The sequence below is a fragment of the Dendrobates tinctorius genome, unplaced genomic scaffold (assembly GCF_039654945.1).
Source record: "Dendrobates tinctorius isolate UK_male_01 unplaced genomic scaffold, ASM3965494v1 ptg000070l, whole genome shotgun sequence".
Lineage (NCBI taxonomy): Eukaryota > Metazoa > Chordata > Amphibia > Anura > Dendrobatidae > Dendrobates > Dendrobates tinctorius.
This window is the reverse complement of record NW_027361738.1, coordinates 10,566,472-10,586,851: the sequence shown is the minus strand read 5'-3', so window position 1 is coordinate 10,586,851 and position 20,380 is coordinate 10,566,472. Positions and strand designations below refer to the sequence as shown.

The window sequence follows — 20,380 nt, the reverse complement described above, 5'->3', positions numbered from 1 at the left end:
TAAACATTTGAATTTTTTCTATCACTTAAATAAAAAAAAGTTTGGGATCGCCATAATTGTACCGACCAGGAGAATCATGTTGTTAGGTCATTTTTAACATGCCGTAAAAAAACAAAACTTGAAAAACTATGGCAAAATTACATTTTCTTTATTCACCATTTAACCTTACTTAGAATTTGTTTCTGTTTCTCAGCACATTGTATGTTAAAATGAATGGTGAAATTAAAAACAACCACTTGTCCTACAAGAAACAAACCCTCATAGGACTACAATGAGAGAAATATAAAAAAAAAAAATCTATGGTTCTTGGAAGATGGGGAGGAAAAAAACAAAAACGCAAAAAATGAAAAATTCCCAGGGCTCAGAGGGGTTAATATACATGATATAACATCAGCTTACATAGCAGAAGTCACCATATAATGCTGAGCATTATAAACCCATGAGGACATAACAGAGGCTTCCTGGAGATAGGAACTGTGTGTAGTAAAGTGATCCTAGTTGACCTCTCTTGTGGAAATAATTCCTAATCAAAATCATCTACTTGGAAAGGGAAGATGAAAATAATATATGTATAATCAGTAGGCAGCTAGGGCATCCGATAATTATTGTCCATGATAATGGCTCTTGCTGAATCTTAGCCAACGCCTTGTGTGTATAAACATGCTTTTAAGTTGATTCCTGTTATTAAATGATGTTTTTAAATGTGATTGTATTATAATGATAGTGCCATTTATTACTGAGTGTGAGGACAGTTTGTATGAGACATGTAATTTTGGGGAGCACATGTAGTATTACTGGAAGTGCCAAGGATACTTTTTATGGATTTTGCCAAACAATTGAAGTCCCAATCTGGTTCGCAACGTAGAAGCGCACGCGTGAAACTTACCCGGCTGAGAATATTTATAACATCACCGTATTTAAAGGACAATTCATCTGGGTGATCTCCTGTGCAGTCATATAAGCCTCGATAGTAATTTGCATAGTCCGTCTCTTTTCCTGTACAAACAAACAAGCAAATAAACCATAAGATAAAATTTTGAATGCTACAATAATATCAGAAACAAATTAAAAGTATTATCCCCAGATGCAGAACACTTCTATGTACACTGCAAACACTCATTTGAGATTGCAGTGGAAGAAACTGCTACCAGAGAGGTGCAAAAAGCTTGCAATTGGCTCCAAAAAATGCTTCAAGGTTGTCATTTTTGCCAAATATTGTGCAACCAAGTACAAATGAAGGGTGCCTTTAACCACTTCACTCCCTGGCCATTTTCTTTTTTTTGGTTGCTTTTTTTGTTTTTTCCTTCCCTTCTTCCAAGAGCCACATTTTTTTTTACAGTTCTATCAATACAGCTGTATGAGGGTTTTTTTTTTTTGTGGGACGAGTTGTACTTTTGAATGGCAGCATTAATTTTACCATATAGTGTACTGGAAAATGCAGTGAAATTGCAAAAAAAAGTGCAATTCCATAATCGTTTTTTTTTATATTTATCATGTTCACTATATGGTAAAATTGACCTGGAAATGTGAATCCCCAGGTCTGTATGAGTACTCAGAAATGTCACAGGTCATGAAGGGGTTAAACACCAAAAAGAGGGGGGAAAAAAGGAAATGCTGCTTTCTGATTGATGCCCTTTCAGAAAAGTGCCATAAAAAGCTGATAGATTCTTAGGGATAAATTCTTGGACTTTAGGTGCGCTGCCAGACAAATTCCATAACCACACAAGGTTAAAAAGTTAACCCTTTAATCCCTACGTGTTTCGAAGCGCAGCGCACCTAAAGTCCAAGAATTTATCCCTAAGAATCTTTGTTGCGGTCACCGCTGTGGACCGTTGGACGTGCAGCAGGCTGACATACTATACAGGCTTTACTTTTTCTTTGAAAAGGTGAGTATAAATACCTTTTCATTTATACGTTTTACCCAGATAAGACCCTATTGCGCTCTTGTCTCAACCTTTTAGTGTATACAATTATAAAAAGCTGATAGTAATTGCACAGAATGAGACTACATTTCTCACATTTCGCATTTTTTCAATAGATACATAGATTGAATAGAAGCAGCACCGTCTAAAGCCCCCTTTACATTTAGTGATGCACCAGCGATCCCGACCACGATATGACCCGGTCAGGATCGCTGGTGCATCTGTGGGGAAGGTGACCGGAAGAACAGACTTGTCAGAAGGAAGAAGGGACGGTTTGTGCACTTTAGACAGATGTTAGTAATGACAGAAGGGAAACAGCTGGGAAAAAGTGTAGAATGAGTGCAGTACCTTGGTTTGACCACAAGATGGCAGGGGGGAGTGTGAGTACAGGACTTGACAGCAGCTTATGGCTCTAGAAACCGTTAGTCATGGGGGTGGGGTTACAGGGACCCGGAAAGGTGATAAATAGGACAGGAGGGTTCCAGAAAGTTCCAGTCCCGGGAGAAGCTCAGTAGGAGAGGAGTCAGTGGAGGAGTACGAACGGTGTGGGGAGCTCAACTAGGGGACTGAGGAGAAAAGAAGTCAGGGTGGTGGCCCCAACACGAAGAACCACAGAACAGATGAGGCCCCGGGGGGGTACCAAATTGACGACGACCTCTGACCGGCGAAGTGCTGGCGGTAGATAGGCCTAGGGCGGCCCCAGTGACAGAGCTGTGAGGAACGTCACTATGACAGAAGAAAGGTGTAGGTACCCGGGCCTGAATACGGAGAGCTGTGGAAGTGCTGCGGTGTATTGCTGAGGTCATCAGGAGGACGGCCAATAAACTCAGACCTGTTGTACCCGAAATCTGCCAAACAGGCAGATCTCACAGCGACGTAGCAACGCAGCAGCGGTCGTTACTTACCTTTCAGACGCAGCGATGATGACGTCCTCCGCCCGCGTCCAAACGTCGCTCATCGGCGCCAGCAGGAAGCGGCTGACGAGAAATGGACGTGGACGATCTCGCGTGATCAGCGATAATCAGCGAAGGAACAGGTCAGAGGTGAGTATCACATGTAGCGATATCACTAGCAATATCGCTGCTGCGTCACAAAATCGGTGACGCTTTAGCGATATTGCTAGCGATATCGCTATGTGTAAAGCCCCCTTAAGGCGACGTTCACACTTTCAGTATTTGGTCAGTGTTTCACATCAGTATTTGTAACTCAAAACCAGGAGTGGGTGATAAATACAGAAGTGGTGACGTGTTTCTATTACACTTTTCCACTGATTGTTTCACTCCTGGTTTTGGCTTACAAATACTGAGGTAAAATACAGACCAAATACTTGTAAGGAGGTGGCTGGTCCCCTCAGTTGTGCCCCCTTCTCCTTCCTTGTGACCTCCCGTGCACTTGATATACAGGGTGGGCCATTTATATGGATACACCTAAATAAATTTGGAATGGTTGGTGATATCAACTTCCTGAAGGCAATTGTCTATGCTGTAAAGATGCGAGATGTGCAGCATCTGAAACAACGGATACTGGAAGCCTGTGCTAGCATTTCTTCTGCGGTGTTGCTATCAGTGTGTCAAGAGTGGGAGAAGAGGGTGGCATTAGTAATCCAACACAATGAACAGCACTTTGAACACATTTTATAAGTGGTCATAAACTTGTAAATAACTCATGAATGAAGTTACGCTAAAACCAAGCACACCATTGATTTGCTTGAGAAATTGTCAATAAGTTTGATGTGTCACATGACCCTCTTCCCATTGGAAAAAATAAAGTTGGATCCAAAATGGCCAACTTCAAAATGGCCGCCATGGCCACCACCCATCTTGAAAAGTGTTCCCCCTCCCATATACTAATGTGCCACAAACAGGAAGTTGATATCACCAACCATTCCCATTTTATTTAGGTGTATCCATATAAATGGCCCACCCTGTATATATGCTCATTATTGCAATGTATGTGATGTGCCCTGTATACCGCCATAAGATGCACCTGTATGTTATTGTGTCATTATGCTGTATGTGTTATGTACCTGTAATGTATTGGGATGTTTCCCTAAGTGTTGTATATGCAATGTATAATGTTCCTATATGTGTCACTATTGCAGGATTAGGGCAATAGTTAAAATAGGGGCTGGTCGAGCAGCAGTAGGTAGGCTGGACTTGCAGCCACAAGGGGAGAGGAAGCTGTTGCTTCCTCAGAACTGCTCAGATACATTGACCCGGGCAGATGTATTTTCAAGACTGGGCACTGCCAGACCCCCGAGACGGGAGAGGTTGGTTGCCCCGGGCTAAGGACTAAGGACCAAGGACTGAGGATTAAGGACTAAGGACAGCAACATGGGCCCCAGGACTCTGGAAGGGCCCCTGCCGCTTCTGAAGGGGTTATCCCGATGCATGGATGACAGCAGATCTTTGGCTGCTGCAGCTGCTGTGGGTGCAGCTGTGGAGAGTGCAGGGAGAGATCAGGAAATCCATTGTTGTACTATTTTTTTATTATACACCATCCTTGTTCATTAAAAGTTATTCCCCGTTGGACAACAGTTGCCTCACTCTAATTTGCTTGGACCACCATGGAGGGAGAGAGGAGAAGGTAATCTGTGAGAAAAAGCTGTGTTGGTCTCGTCTATCTATGCACAAGGGCCCGGGGATGATCACTGACCGTTTTCTGCCCTCAGATAGCAATTGACTCAAATCCAAACCAAAAGAGCCCAGAGGCCCCACCAGTGGGCCAGCCTTTCTCTAACGGTATACAATCTACGTTACCTTAATATATTGAGAGAAGTGGGTCTAAATAAGTGGGCTAAAATGGTGGCATCCTGTGTGTTGCTTTATATATACTGATTTATGTCAGCTGTAGTGCTTATTGAATACCTGTTCAGACACCAGTGCCAATCGATTTCAGCATGAATTGCTAATGCAAGGACTGGCCATGGCTCTCCTAACCCGAGTGCAAGCGTGTTTCATATATTTCTATGAATCTGTCATGTTGGGGTTGGGACTAAGCGGCGAGTTCATACATTGCTTTCCGATCCCGGACTGATTAACATGGACGTCTGAATAAGTCCTTAGATAAAAGCTGGGTGACTAATGGAGTCCTCAAGCCCTTTTGGCATATTTGTTGCAATAGGCCGGGGTCAGACAGCCATAGACTCTTTCATCTGAGAGAATTGGTCTGAATATGCAAATGACACTATGCTCAAACTCTGATCACAGTTTGATGCGAGTGTCAGCATAATGTGATCCAATTGTCTTGGATCACAAAGTCAGAGCACACTGTGAGGAGAAGATGGAGAACAAAATGTCTTCTTCTCCATTGTGTCAGTGAGTGGAAATTGGACTGCACTCAGATATCATTCAAGTGCAGTCCAATAATTTCCACACACTCATTGACTTGCATGACTGAGTGTAATCCAATAATCGTATCAAACTTGGACATGCTAAAATTTTTAGCTGTGACCGACTCTGATGATAAATCTGTGCGCGGCCCCCATTGATCCGAGTGTGATGTTGTGGTAGGGGGCCGGATTGGGGGGTGGTCCACTGCTTACCGTGACCAGATGATGCAAAGACGAGACGGAGGCAGATTCCAATTGTAACAGTTCCGAGTTTATTGGCCATCCTCCTGACGACCGTAGCCACACACCGCAGCACCTTTAAAGCTCTCCGTATCCAGGCCCGGGTACCTTCACCTTTCCTTCAGTCATGGTGACGTTCCTCGTGGATCTTTCACTGGGGCTGTCCTAGACCAATCTACCGCCAGCGCTTCACCTGCCCGAGGTCGTCGTCCAATCGGTACCCCGGGGCCTCGTCTGTCCTGCGGTACGTTGTGTCCGGGCCACCCCCCTGACTGTCTTCTCCTGTCAGTCCCTTGGTTGAGCTCTCCACCGTCATCAGTCTTCTGTAGTGAGGCTCTCCACCTGAGCTCCTCCCGGGATTAACCACACCTGGAACCCCAACCTGTCCTATTTGTCCCCTCTCTCACTGGGAATTTCCCTCCTGGGTTCCTATCTCCCACCCCCCATGACTAAGCAGTTTCTATAGCCATAAGCTGATGTCAAGTCCAGAACTACACTCCCCCCTGCCATCTTGTGGTCAAATTTCGGCACTGCACTCCCTTTTCTGTCTTTCCCTGCTGTTACCTTTCTATCATTGCCAATCTCCGTCTATAGTGCACAAATCGTCCCCTCCTACTTCCAGTCAAGTCACCTTCCCCACACTGTGATGTTTTGTCAGATTGCATTCAGACAGAAATTACAGTGGTGTGAGGCCTAGAAAAGCAATAAAAGCATGGTATGCTTACCAAAATCTTATCAAGAAAAACATCTGCTCAGTGTGTTAAAAAAAAAACAAAAAAAAAAACAAGGCCTCCATCGACAGAAAAATATAAAAGCTAATGGTCTCAGAAAATGGTGACACAAATCAATTTTTTTTCTTACACAAGTTTTTTAGCAACCAAAATATTTTTAAAAATTGTGGTGTTTTTTTTTCATCATTTCAATCCACTTGGAATTGTTTTCCTGTTTTTCAGTACATTATATGGTAATATGAATGGTGTCATTCAAAACTACAACCAAAACCAGCCTTCACATTAATCAATGTGCTATAAGTTGACAGAAGAATAAAAAAAACTTTTGGCTCTTGGAAAAAGAGGAATAATAAATAATATTATTAAACAAATAAAGAGCAAAAACAAATAATTGGCCGGTTATGAAGGGGTTTGAGTGGAATCTAAAGAATTAACTTAAAGGGAATCTATCACCTCATTTTTCGAGTATCAGCTGCCGGCACCGCCATCAGGGGCTGATCTACAACATTCTGTAATGCTGTAGATAAGCGCCCGATGTAACCTGAATGAGAAGAAAAACGAGTTATATTATAATCACCGGGGTCGGTCCGGTCTTGGTCCGATGGGTGTCGCGGTCTGGCGCCTCCCATCTTGTAGTGGTGACGTCCTCTTCCTTGCTTCCTGTCACAGCTCCGGCGCAGGCGTACTTTACCTGCCCTCAACAGGACAGAGCAGAGTGCGCCTGTGCAGGAGCCACGACCGGAAGCAAAGAAGAGAACATCACCGTTAGAAGATGGGAGGTGCCGGGCCGGTCCGCGACACCCATCAGACCAAAACCGGACCCGGAACGCCCCTGAGTGAGTATAATGTAACTAATTTTTCATATCTTTCAGGTTACATCGGGGGCTTATCTACAGCATTACAGAATGCTGTAGATAATCCCCTGATGGCGGTGCCAGCAGCTGATAGTCGAAAAATGGGGTGTCAGATTCCTTTTAAAAGTTGGAAAATGGGTAATTACACAGAAAAAAAAAAATGAATCTTTGTGCCAAATATTTTGACAAGATACCATGTGTTTGACAATGGCAATCTGCATGTAAATTGCATCATTTTATTTTGATGGAAGCATAAACACAGTTGAGACTTTACCGCCAATCTAAGGTTGAAAGAGAAGAAAAACGAGTTTTATTATAATCACCGGGGTCGGTCCGGTCTTGGTCCGATGGGTGTCGCGGTCTGGCGCCTCCCATCTTGTAGTGGTGACGTCCTCTTCCTTGCTTCCTGTCACAGCTCCGGCGCAGGCGTACTTTACCTGCCCTCAACAGGACAGAGCAGAGTGCGCCTGTGCAGGAGCCACGACCGGAAGCAAAGAAGAGAACATCACCGTTAGAAGATGGGAGGTGCCGGGCCGGTCCGCGACACCCATCAGACCAAAACCGGACCCGGAACGCCCCTGAGTGAGTATAATGTAACTAATTTTTCATATCTTTCAGGTTACATCGGGGGCTTATCTACAGCATTACAGAATGCTGTAGATAATCCCTGATGGCGGTGCCAGCAGCTGATAGTCGAAAAATGGGGTGTCAGATTCCTTTTAAAAGTTGGAAAATGGGTAATTACACAGAAAAAAAAAAATGAATCTTTGTGCCAAATATTTTGACAAGATACCATGTGTTTGACAATGGCAATCTGCATGTAAATTGCATCATTTTATTTTGATGGAAGCATAAACACAGTTGAGACTTTACCGCCAATCTAAGGTTGTTAGAAGATCTTTAAACAGCGGGCCCGGTGGATTCCAGAGCACTTTATAACCCACATTTACATATCATTAGCAAGTTGTGTGCATAATGCATAGATCAGGAATAAATTAAATTGAAGTAACTTAGTATGCAAAAAACACTTTATAGACAGCTTTACACAATGAGCGGTATTGATAACTGAACGCTCATAGAGAAAGTGAAACACTTAGCGATAAATCCTCAGGGTTCCTCCATGTGAGAGAATGGTACCGATAAATTGCTAATTGCACAATGTCAAGGAAAACATGCAACTTACTCCGGAATTACTTCTAACGATAAGTCACTGACAAGCTCGACAAATTCTTAATAGAAGTGGAGGAATTTCATGATCTTGCAAAAAATGCGCTGCACCTTGTGGGTAATTAATTTCTGTTATATTCCCAACTGCAAGAGAAGCCGTGTAATATCTTCAGGACAGGGGGCATCTCGCTAATGATGAGAGTCCTAGTAGCTTTCTACAGCTTCCAGTGATTCATTGTAGAGGTGATGCCACGCACTGTACAAAGGCCGTCACCAGTGGAAATGTTGGTGGAGGTCCTAGTTGTCAATCCCCCACTGATGTGACACAGTTGGGAATGACTGACAGAATGTATGGTATTTTCTCTTTTAGTACATCAGGTCAAGGTATATTCAGACAGTGGAGAATGATATTCCTGCAGAAATATACGCTGTTTGTCAGTCTCTGATATACCGTAATAAGTCTGTTTTATTTTAAGTGTGATCCAGTAAATTAATTTTTTTTTAAGCAAAAAAATGCTTTAAATAAAAAAAAAAGAAATCTTTACTCTGGTGATCTCCGTTTACTTCCCTGCAGTTATTCAAGTGCCATCGGCCCATGTGACCACTGCAGCCATTCACTTGCCCCAGTGATTTTAAGCTATTGAATCAGACATCACTGCTTGGTTTAACGATCGGCTGCAGTGGTCACCACAGGTAAGTAGAAAAAGACCGGCTATGACCATTGCTTTAGATGTGGGAGTTAAAAGTGATGGATAATTTATAAAGTGTTCTTGTTATTTCTGGTAAGATTTCAGAATAAGCTGTTGTGCGTGTAAATGAGAAATAACACTACTTCTGGACATTAAATGACTTCTATCCTGCATTTTTCCTGCGCTTTTGCCCACTGCAGACTATATTTTCAGTTTCCAGTTCTCTCTGAACTAGTGGGAGGAGACTAGCTGAGGTGATGTCTCAGTCTATGGTTAGCACATGTTCAGAAATAGCAGAAGCATGGAAGGCATTAGACAACTGCAAGGGTATGGACTGTACTGTCACTTTCCTGCCCCTGAATACACCAATCACATCATGTGAATAGTGTCATGAGTTTTTATACATATAATGTTTCATATGAAGTATAGACTATGTCCTGTGGTTTCTAGTGTGTATTATGATGTAGACTGTGATCTATTATTATGCATAGTGTAAAGGTAATGCATAGCTCTGGTTGTGTACAGCATAGGACTGCATAGGGTATGACATAGATTGGGATTTAGGACATAAGATAGTGACATTGGGTTAAGATAGAGTATGATAGGCAATGTAAGTGTACTATGCTTAGTGCATACTGTTAGAAGATACATAATGTTTAAGATCTGCCCAGCAAGGTTCTGCAGGGACAGATGCAATTAATATTTGGGACTAGCACACAGTGGGAGGGGCTAGTGCAAGGAAAAGCAGATTCCTTCCTGTCTGAAGGGAAATAAAGTTTGAGTTCATTGAGTAATGTAACAAGGTCAAGTTCTAAGTGAGGTGGACTGACAGCACAAGGAGTATAGATTGCTCTGGGCAGTATGAGGCCTTACAAAATGCCCTGTGGACATTCCTGCAATATCTGATGGTCATGGCTCAGAACAGATGCCATGGAAAGTACCGCATCCCATCCTTAAAGGAAGACAGATGTGGAACTGCATGTGGGAAAGGAAATGGTTCTCGAGTGTGCAGCTGATCTGTACTGGGAATCCCTCTGGCTGACAGGATCAGTGGGCAAAAGGATAGTCCAGGTAGAATGAAAGGAAAATCTGGAAGTGTACTGTATGATGGAAACAAGAAACAGAAAGTGCTGTGCCCGATACTATGTGTTGCAATATGATGCATACGGATTGTTGAGTAAATGTCTTTGTTATGAAACTAACTTGGTGTCCCCTGATTCATGTTTGGCAGCTCCTGAAACTGGATATGGCTGAGGCCTGCTGCATGCAAGTGAGTGTGACACACTCCACATATTACAGCACACTGGATCTGGGACATGATTTTCATGTAAAGTGCCAGAGTGACATGGAGCAGTAGCTCGACCACGGCTACCGCCCTCTGGCAATTTACACAACAATACTGAGCAGTGCAGCTGAGAATCCAGCTCTGGGATACCTTAATCACACACTGCAGCAGATCTTTATGTTTTGTCGGCGTTTGCTAGTTTATGACTCTTTTCCTCCTCACCTTCACCTACCAACAGAGTATAATCGAACATATAACATGACACTTCCTTGTGCTGGCAGTTGGACTTCCTTTATCCAAGCTTTTTTTCTTGTGGATGTAGAGTTCAGGAGATAGGTTGTAGGGGAAAAAGTAGCTTATAAGAGGAGAAGAAAGCATATTTCTCTAATAAGATAGATGACCAAGTTTCTTATATTCGCTTTTTTATTGATTTAAAGGGCTTACTTGTAAAGGCTAGAAATGCTTTAAAAGTTCCTATGTTCAGGAACGCACTGCTTCCTGGCCTATAGGTTTCCTGCTTGCCAGGGGGTGGTGCATTCTTGAAGATTACAGTGTCACCTGAACTGCTGACTCCCCGATGATGGAATCAGAGGCAAATGTACCCCTACAGCTTCGAAGGAGCAGAGGGGCGCTGCAGCTCATTGGATCCATTGATCCAGACAGATTCAGAACAGCACTTGCTTACAATTAAAAATCCAATTAGTCTTTAAAATGGAGAGGATTTTTTAATAAGAAGTGGCTAGTTTTTACAAGCATTTAAGAATTTTACCCATGTATTAAGAAGAGACAACGTCTTTAACGCACCTCCTGCAATGGATTATTTATTGCATATTTCCCACTTTTCCTAGTACATCAAGAATTTTCTCCGAAAAAGACAGACTTTGCAGAGTTCCAGGAGAGTTGTCAAATACCCTGTGCACTACTGAAACCTCGAGGAAAAAAATTATTCTAGAGAATTTTGTGTGTCTCACATGGGGATGTCTCATCATTATACGAAGCCTCTGTGTTTATTCATTCACGTGGCAGAAAGCCATGAGGAAAGGATATGTTGTAGCGGTGTATAGGGCATGGCCTATGAAAAGGGGCAAGGTGTTGGGAAAATTGGTAGCACTGACAACACATCCTGCAAAGGCTTCAATAAAAATTGGTGGATACGTTCCATAGTTTTTCATGTTGGTCCATAAATCTTTTGATATACGGTATTCAACAATTTTCTGCTTTGACTTATATTACTGTGTGGCATCCAATTAATAATGCTAAAATATAATCAAAACTCAAGGCAGTCTCGACAGAATGATCATATGTTCGTTTGGCTTTATCTGGCTGCAACAATCTCTGGTTTAACTACATAATTGGTGTTCTTTGTAGATCAATTGCCAGATTAATTGAAATAAATATATACAGTAATTTTGGCACTGACTTCAGCCATCTCCATATCCTGGATGGTGAGGCTTTTGTGGAAAAAAATAAGGTGACAAGACATGGTTTAGACAACTACAAAGCATGAAATATTTTATTTTTGATATATAGTGTTACCATATCAAGCGAAACGCAATGATTGCTAAAGGCTGAAGAAGAATTCTGTAACCGGCACTGAACAAAAAGCAGAACTTGGATGTGGTTTTCACACAATTTTGTAGACATTTTTAGTGCCTTGCAGTGGTGACACACAATGTGATGTGCTTACTTCCTTTCTGCAAAACACAAAGCGAGCCTATAAACTCATGGTAACCAGTTTGTGCTTTCCTGTGTGGGCCCTGAAATCAGCCTTTTGTTTCCTGTCCACATGTCAGACGAGGGAAAGAATGAAAAGGAACTTCCTGTTCATGGTTTCCATGTCCACCCTTCTCCTGACAGCAGAAGAGAAGTGATGTATATGGCATGTACAGCTGAGAGGGTGACCCAGACTACATTTCCTTACAGGACACAGTTACGATAGGGCCACCATGCGTTTGCTTTCATAGAGGTGCTAAGCCCTGATAAGAAATACATCTTCTGCTGTCCGGTGTTGTGCAATCTGTCTGTATTATTAAAAGCACAATACCCTTGAGATCAGGAATATATATATTTAGGCAAGCTTCAAATGCCTCATTTGACATATGATAACAGAAATATCATATATTTGTATACTTTTTTTGCTATAAGTTTCCAAGATAATGTTATTTTATCTAATAATATTCCACTCTGCCCTAATAAACCTTGCAATCTAATTTCCATAACTCATGTAATTTTATTTGATTTCAATAATTTGAAACCCAGTAAAGGTCAAGTTCATAAACAATAGAACTTGGGTAATAAGGGAGCTGCACCACTATTGCACAAAGATAATATAGTCACTATGCTGAGCCCTGATGTTTTATTTCTATGCATAAAAAAAGTTACAACCTTTTCCCTATATGAGACATAGGGCAGGGGGACAGAAAACACCTCCCGGGAACGTGCTGGCTTTGAATATTTGGTGTCTACATAGTTTCGACTTTGGAGGTGCGGTCATCATTTTCCAGTTTCTGGCTCTCCACATTGTCCAATGGAGTTGAGTAGGAGATGAGTTTTGGGCAAAGAAACCATAGGCCCAAATCATGAAGACCCTTGTTGTTCACGTTGCCCTTAATGAAGCGATGTGCTGAAGTCAGATGATTCCTAAAGAGGCGTATGGTTTTCCATGAATCAGCGGCAGAAAAGTGGCGTACACCTCTGTGTACACCTAACCACAAATCCTAGGGCCGCCGCCCCACACCTCTGATCCGCCCACTCAGCTCCGCTCACTGTCAGAACTGGGCAAAAATTAGCATGAGAACGCCAAAAGTCGCAGTTTTGGCGCAGACTTGAATTGTGACAAAATTATGTGACTTTTCAAAGCTTTTTATGCTCAAATACTGTTATGAAAGCTTTGATGAATCGGGCGCCATGTGTTTTCTATGTTATCATACTATTTTTTATCTTTCACATTATCTTTGACTAGAAATATATCTGACATGTTAAATGCAATATAAAACATTACAACAGGTTGGGAATTTAGAGTGCTTTAGCAAAAAAGAGTACACAAGAAAATGTCTGGTGCAAGCCTGTAATTGGACATACTTATTAGATTAATGTTGAATAAAACTGGCAATCACCTAATGTATATGGGAGCCTCCTGTCTCTCAACTTGTGACAGATTTTGAAGGCGAGAAAGATAGGGCAGGTACATTTCAACATGTCCAATCCTTTTGGAGAAATAGACCACCTGATGTATCTAGCAGAGGATTACTCCCGTCTCCCCATACAGCACATACAGGCTTTTGCTGAGTGTATGGGAGGGTCAGGAGAAATAGCTGTTGGCAATATAAAAATGCTATCGCCCAACGAGTAGTGAGATGGCAAGAAGCAATTCCAAGACTTTAGGCCAAATATGTCCCAATTTTAGGGGAAGGAATATGATGGTTAGCAATACGCTATCATGCTACGGTAACACGCTCTAACTGAACTTCCATGTTTCACAACTTCTGTCCTTCACTCATTTCTATGCATCTGTTGTAGTCGTTGGGCCTCTCTTTTCTCCATTTTGACATTTTTTTTTTGCTATAATCATATGCAATGAAGATATGCATGGCCAACATTTAAACAGGCTGCAGATCAATTAGTGGTCTTAGGTTTATCTGATTTTTATCAAAGGAGACAGAACTGTGGGTCGATTGTCAGAGTCTGTGTCAAGTTGACCTTTTCACAAACGTCTACATTGCCAGTCCCCTGGGTTACTTGTTGTCCCCTGTCATCCCCTGAATGGCAGAAGTCTGTTCTGTTGGAGCACAAAGTATACACAGATGTCTATATTACATTCTCATAGGTGTGACAGTGACTGCATGTTGTATCTAGAAACTGTCCTTTAGCAGTGACACTTCCTCAATGATGATAAGCTAATTTATGCAAGTAAATCTCCTTTGTGCAGAAATGAAAGCTAATTGAGTCATTACAAAGTAATTCAGGAAGGAATGCCTTGTATAAACCGGCTTACTTTAGAAATCCTCCTCTAGTGTGTTTTGTGAATCCTAAACGGATCTAAGTAGCTTAGCTGCCACACAACATCCAAAACAGACAGACAACTTTCACCGACATGAATACATTAAACCTGGAGAATTAACGTTCCATTGTAATTACCTGGAGGACTGCTTGTCGGAGCCGGGTTTATAGGGGTACTCAGCGGCTTGGATATTCCAGGTGTGCTCACGGGATTACCTTCCTCTAAAACAAAAAGATAGATTGCGTAAATTATTACAACTGCGTGATAATATCATTGTCAGACGCATATAACGCAAGTCAATAAAATGCAGAATATGTAGACAAAACAAACACAAAGTCAGAATTACCCCATCAGCTAAAACAAAAGCTGCATGTTTGGTTATTGTTGGTGGAGTTCAATACATTGCTTCCTCCTCGGCGATCCATACAAAGGAGGGGAAGTGGTCAAGACAACAGGTAAAAGTACAAACAGCTGCAATGCAAACATTTTCGCAACAACCTGCCAATATGACTTAATCTGTTACTCTCATGGTGACAGATTGGTTGGCCTCCCTTGTCCCATCAATCTTTGGCCTTCCCCGTGAAATTGTCAGCGAGATTGACAACTTTCAAAAATGGAAACCGCAAAGTGTTTTCACATGGCCTCGATTGACAACTTTCAAAAATGGAAACCGCAAAGTGTTTTCACATGGCCTCAAGGAAGCAATGTCTCTGGTCACTTAGAATCAATAGACTGCAGATAATGGTGATTGACCGTCAATGCTCTACCGCGTGCCAGACTCAGGTAGGCCCTCGTCACAGGAACGGAGCTTAATTGTCCATTATTGCACGGCTAGACAGAACACTGCATAGATGTAACTCGGGACTTTTCTTCTCTCTGATAAATTCTGGAACACTGTATACAGCACAATATTGTTACCTAGTAATAATGCCTTTCATTTTAAAAGCAAAAAAACCCCATGCCACTCAATTATAAATATATTATCATCTAAATGATAGCACTATCAAAACTACAATATTACCAAAGTATTCATATTATTGTATATACCCCAAAATGGCATCATTGCTCCTTAAATTGAAAAATGATTAGATATACTCATAATCTAAATTAACAAATGTATTTGAGATGAAGGACTTGTCTAATTTAGTTTACTCAGATATAATACATACATAACAAATAATACAATGTAGGTCCTCCTGTGACACTGCTTGCGCCACTATCAATTATTAGCATTTTTATTTAGCGCCATTAATTTTGTCAATGCTTTACAGACATCATCATCACAGCCCCTATTGAGGCTCACAATCTAAATCCTTTATCAGAAAACCATAGTACCTGGAGGAAACCCAAGCACATATGGAGACAACATACAAACTCCTTGCAGATGTTGTCCTTGGCAGGATTTGAACCCAGGACCCCAGCACTGGTAGATCATATGCTACAAATGTAAAAAAAAAAAACGGGACTAATCCTTTAAGTTATATAAAATATACAAATAAAAGGTTTGCAAATATATCCATAAATCACACTAGAAATCAGGGTCAACCTATTTAATACACATAATTTACATTTAACATAAATGTAAATACCCAGATCGAGAAAGATTTTATCTGGTTACTTGGGTTACTATTATGTTTAATATTTTTATTAATATATTAATAAATATATTTATATTTATTATTATATTACAAATCTGTCACACTTACAACCTGCATTTATGAGGGTGTTGAGATAAGTTGGATCAGGAGATCGGTGTCCAATGAGTCAATGAGTATCAGACATGTGAAACCAACCTAAGGCCTCATTCACACATCTGTTTTTCATGTCTGTGTTCTATCTATGGCTTTCACGGATAGAGCATAAACCAGTTATAATCTATGGTGCTGCTCACATGTCTGTGTTACTAATATTTTTATTACACAGATAGATAATATAAACAGGATTATACATAAATGCTAGACAGATAGATAATAGACAGATATGTAGATAGATAATAGCTAGAAAGACAGATAGATAATAGATAGATGATGAATGATAGATAGATAGATAGATAGATAGATAGATAGATAGATAGATAGAAACAAGAAGGGAAAAAGAATAGCACCTGAAAAGATAGTTGGGTGCAAAGCGCTGTTTTTAATGGCGTCGTTTCGGCTCTGTGGCTTGAATAAGGCTCACACACAGAACCGAAACATCGCATACTGGGCCAATAAAAACAGCTCTTTTGCACTAAAGAAATGGTGTGCTGCTTCCTCTTTTTCTCTTGATAAATAGATGCATTTGTTTGCCATTTCCTATCTTTTACTACTATTAGTGGTTGTTCTGAGTTACAACTAGTGGCTTTGCACTTTATTGAAACTGGTACAGATTGCTCTTTTTTTAAACATAGTGAGGGGGTGTCACAGTGCAGGGGTCCTCAACGAAACTTTGAGTCATGTCTATTCTACAACTCTTCCCCTTGCTATCGGATTTCCACAGGGCTCAGTACTAGGCTTCTTCTCTATAAATACTGCCCCTATTGGGGAAACAATCGGCCGATTTGGTTTCAAGTGCAATCTCTACGCTGATGAAAGCCAATTATACCAATTTTGTTCTGACATCACCCTCACCTTAAAGGGAATCTGTCACCAGGTTTTTGCTACCTCATGTGAGAGCAGCATAAAGTAGGAAAAGAGACTCTGATTCCAATGATGTGTAGGTACATGCGCCGACTGGGGGTGGTCCCTTTCGGCCGCGAACAGACTGAAGACAGAAACCACCATGCGTTCAAACAGGTATTCTTTATTTGTCATCCTCTCGATGACCACAGCACCACGACAGCTCCTACGCACAGGCCCAGGTACCTTTCACCTCCTTCTCTCCCCTAAAACGACATCCCTCGTGGTTCTTTCACTGTGGCTGCCTTAGGCCCACCACCACAGCACTTCCCCTGGCCGAGTCCGTCTGTCTGGTACCCTGGGCATCCTCTGTCCTGCGGCTATCCTGTCAGGGCCACCCCCCCTGACTGTCTCTCCTTCCAGTCCCTTCCGGAGCTCGTCCTTCTTCAGTCTCCTCCTGAGCTGAGCTGCGCTGAACTTCTCCTGGACTGGATTCTCTCCCTCCAGGACTCTCTCTCTCTTTTTATTCCCTTTCCTGGGAATTCCCCTCCTGAGTCCCCGTAACTCCGCCCACCATGACTTTGCGGTTTCTTAAGCATTAGCTGCTGTTATGTCCTTTCCCTGCCTTCTTTTGTCTCCCTCTAGTGGCCAAACCTCAGTACTGCACCATCTCCTTTTCCTGCTATTCTTTGTCTCCCCCTAGTGGCCAAAACCTGGTCCTACACATCTCTTCCTGATTCCAGCTGTTTCCCCACACATATATACAAATTCACGTCAAGTATATTTACTGCACATCTTTACATTCACTTTTCTTCTTCAGACAGGTCCATGGGTCAGTCCACTTCCCTACAGATGTACCATGTAGGTTACAGGGTGCATCCATTGTGACACAATTAGGTAACGTTCACACATTCAGTATTTGGTGAGTTTTTTTACAGCAGTATTTCTAAGCCAAAATTAGGAGTGGGTGAAAAATACAGAAGTGGTGACATGTTTCTATTATACTTTTAATCTGATTGTTACACTCCAGGTTTTGGCTTACAAATACTAATGTCAAAAGCTAACCCCACCCACACCACATTTTTCTGTTTACATTATATATTGACAGTAAGCTGCTGTTAGAGGAAGGTGAGTGGTCGGTCTAGCAGGGGTGTGAGCTGTAGTCCAGTCAGTGATAATGTTCAAGTGATAAAACCTTCATTGTAAGTAAACAACAGCACAAAACCCAAAAAAGTGACACATTGCTGAAATTTGTGATTCAATCCCTCTCTCCAGTTGTCTTTACATTACATAGCAAACGCCTGCTGACAGTTTCCCTTTAATACAAAATATTATTTTTTGTCTGTCTGCTGTCTCTATCACCATATCCTCCCTCTATCTGAAACTGAATCTCAACAAAAATTAACTTCTTGTGTTTTCTCACTCTACTAACCTATCTACAACGAAGGGCTACAGCCAGAAACGCGTTAGTTCCTTTTAATCAGTCTGGACAATATTTTTCCCTCTTAATAGAATGAAATAAAAATCAAATTTTATTCATACCCAGCCTATGGATCCTTTTTCTCCTCTTATTTGCCCTACATTTTTCCGATGGTCAACAAACTTGGATCCTGGCTGCATTATTGAGAAGCAACCATCCATTCATCACACGGTGAGGATTATTTCCTAACTTGCACTTTTTATTTTTTGTAACCTATCTACAATATACCTGTTGCAATTTCTTTAGATGGTTCAACCTTAACTCCCAAGCAGCACGCTCGGTGTCTTGGGGTCATATTTGACACAGAACTTTCCTTTATTTCCTGTATCCAGTCACTCAATCATGTCACTTGCATCTAAAAAACATCTCCAGAATCCGATCTTTCCTCATCTATCAAAAGTCAAAAACTGTTACTATCACTCTTATTCATTCCCATCTGGAATTCTGCAACTCCCTACTGATCAGTCTCCCTCTTACTAAACTTTCTCCTCTCCAATCCATCCTGAATTTGGCAGCCAGGGTCGTATGTCTGTTCAGCCACTAGACCGATGCCTCCACCTTGTGCCCGTCATGGCATTGCTTACCCATCCACTATAGAGGACACCATAAGCTTATCTCTCTCACCCAGAAAGCTCTCCGCAGGTCTCCACCACCCTACATCTCCTCCCTCACCTCTGTCTATCCCCCTACCTGTGTTTTTTGCTCTGCAGCTAATCTATGGGTCCCATCTCACTTAGCGACGCACCAGAGATCCTGACAACGATCCGACCTGGTAAGGATCGCTGGTGCGTCGCTAAATAGTCGCTAGTAAGCTGCCAAACAGGCAGGTCTCTGCAGCGACGCAGCAATGATCCGGCGATCCGTATAACGATCTCGGCGGTCATTGGTACCTTGTCACACAGCAGCTTTTCTGACGATTCCCGCCTGTGTCCCTGAATTCTGCGTCGCCAACGAGGTCGCTCGTCGGCATCAAACGCAGTGATGCATGCTGGCCAGTGGGACGCCGACGATCAAAAAATGGCCTGGGACATTCGAGCACGATCAGCGATATCCAGCGGGGGGGGGCGGTCGCCGCTATGTGTCACATGTGGCGAGATCGCAGTTGCGTCACAAAATCGGTGACGCTTCAGCGATCTCGCTAGCGATCTCGCTATGTGAGACGGGGGCTTAAGACTACCATCCTCTATAATCCAAACCTCACACTTCTGTTTCCAAGAATTCTCTGCTACTGCTCCAGTTTTCTGGTATGTGCTATCTCAGATGATCTGACTAATACCTAGCCCCTACATGAGCGCTTTAAAAACATATCTATTTAGACAGGACTTTCACCTCACTTCACTAATCTAACTCTACCCTGCACCCCCTTTCTAAATTTTGCTCAGAATCTGATCCCTCTTATTCATCTGCCTCCATATCCTCTGTGCACCCAATAGCACTTGGTAACTGCACTTAGACAGATCCTGGCTGATGACCGGATCATGCAGCATTATTTGAGAACCCCTGTTTATTATAATGGTGGTTGGAACATACTGAATATAACAAGCACTTTCTACCCATTGTGTCCCCCTCTTTCATTTTAGATTGTAAGTAGTGATGAGCGAGTATACTCGTTGCTCGGGTGTCCTCCGAGTATTTTGGTGTGCTTGGAGATTTAGTTTCATCTGCATGATTTGCGGCTGCTAGACAGCTTGAATACATGTGTGGAATGCCTGTTTGTTAGGGAATTCCCACATGTATTCAGCCTGCCTGCAAGTCGCAAATCATGCAGCTGAGATGAGGAAAACTAAATCTCTGAGCACGTCAAAATACTCGGCGGACACCCGAGCATGCTCGAGAAAACCCGAGCAACGAGTATACTCGCTCATCACTAATTGTAAGCTTGCGAGTTATCTCCTGTAACTGTTGATCCATATGCTCCTTTGTAATGTCTTTATTAGCTGTACATGTCCCCTCTTAATTGTTACGAGCTGTGCGATATGTTAGCACTATATACAGTGACTTGTGATTGTAATTACCCCCTTGGTTTTTTACCTATTTAGTTACATTCCAACCTGTGTTTAAACATTTTTGAAATCCGATTTGTG

General features: G+C 42.1%; 1 protein-coding gene across 1 annotated transcript in view; it reads right to left on the bottom strand.

Moving 5' to 3' along the window:
• SKAP2 (src kinase associated phosphoprotein 2) overlaps positions 1 to 20,380 on the bottom strand; it is a 330,712-nt gene that overhangs the window by 30,654 nt on the left and 279,678 nt on the right. Inside the window, exons 10-11 of the mRNA XM_073581374.1 lie at positions 14,357 to 14,440; positions 887 to 996 (exon numbers count right to left, since the gene is read on the bottom strand). Of these exons, the coding sequence (XP_073437475.1) occupies positions 887 to 996; positions 14,357 to 14,440 (194 nt within the window). The remainder of the gene's footprint in view (positions 1 to 886; positions 997 to 14,356; positions 14,441 to 20,380) is intronic.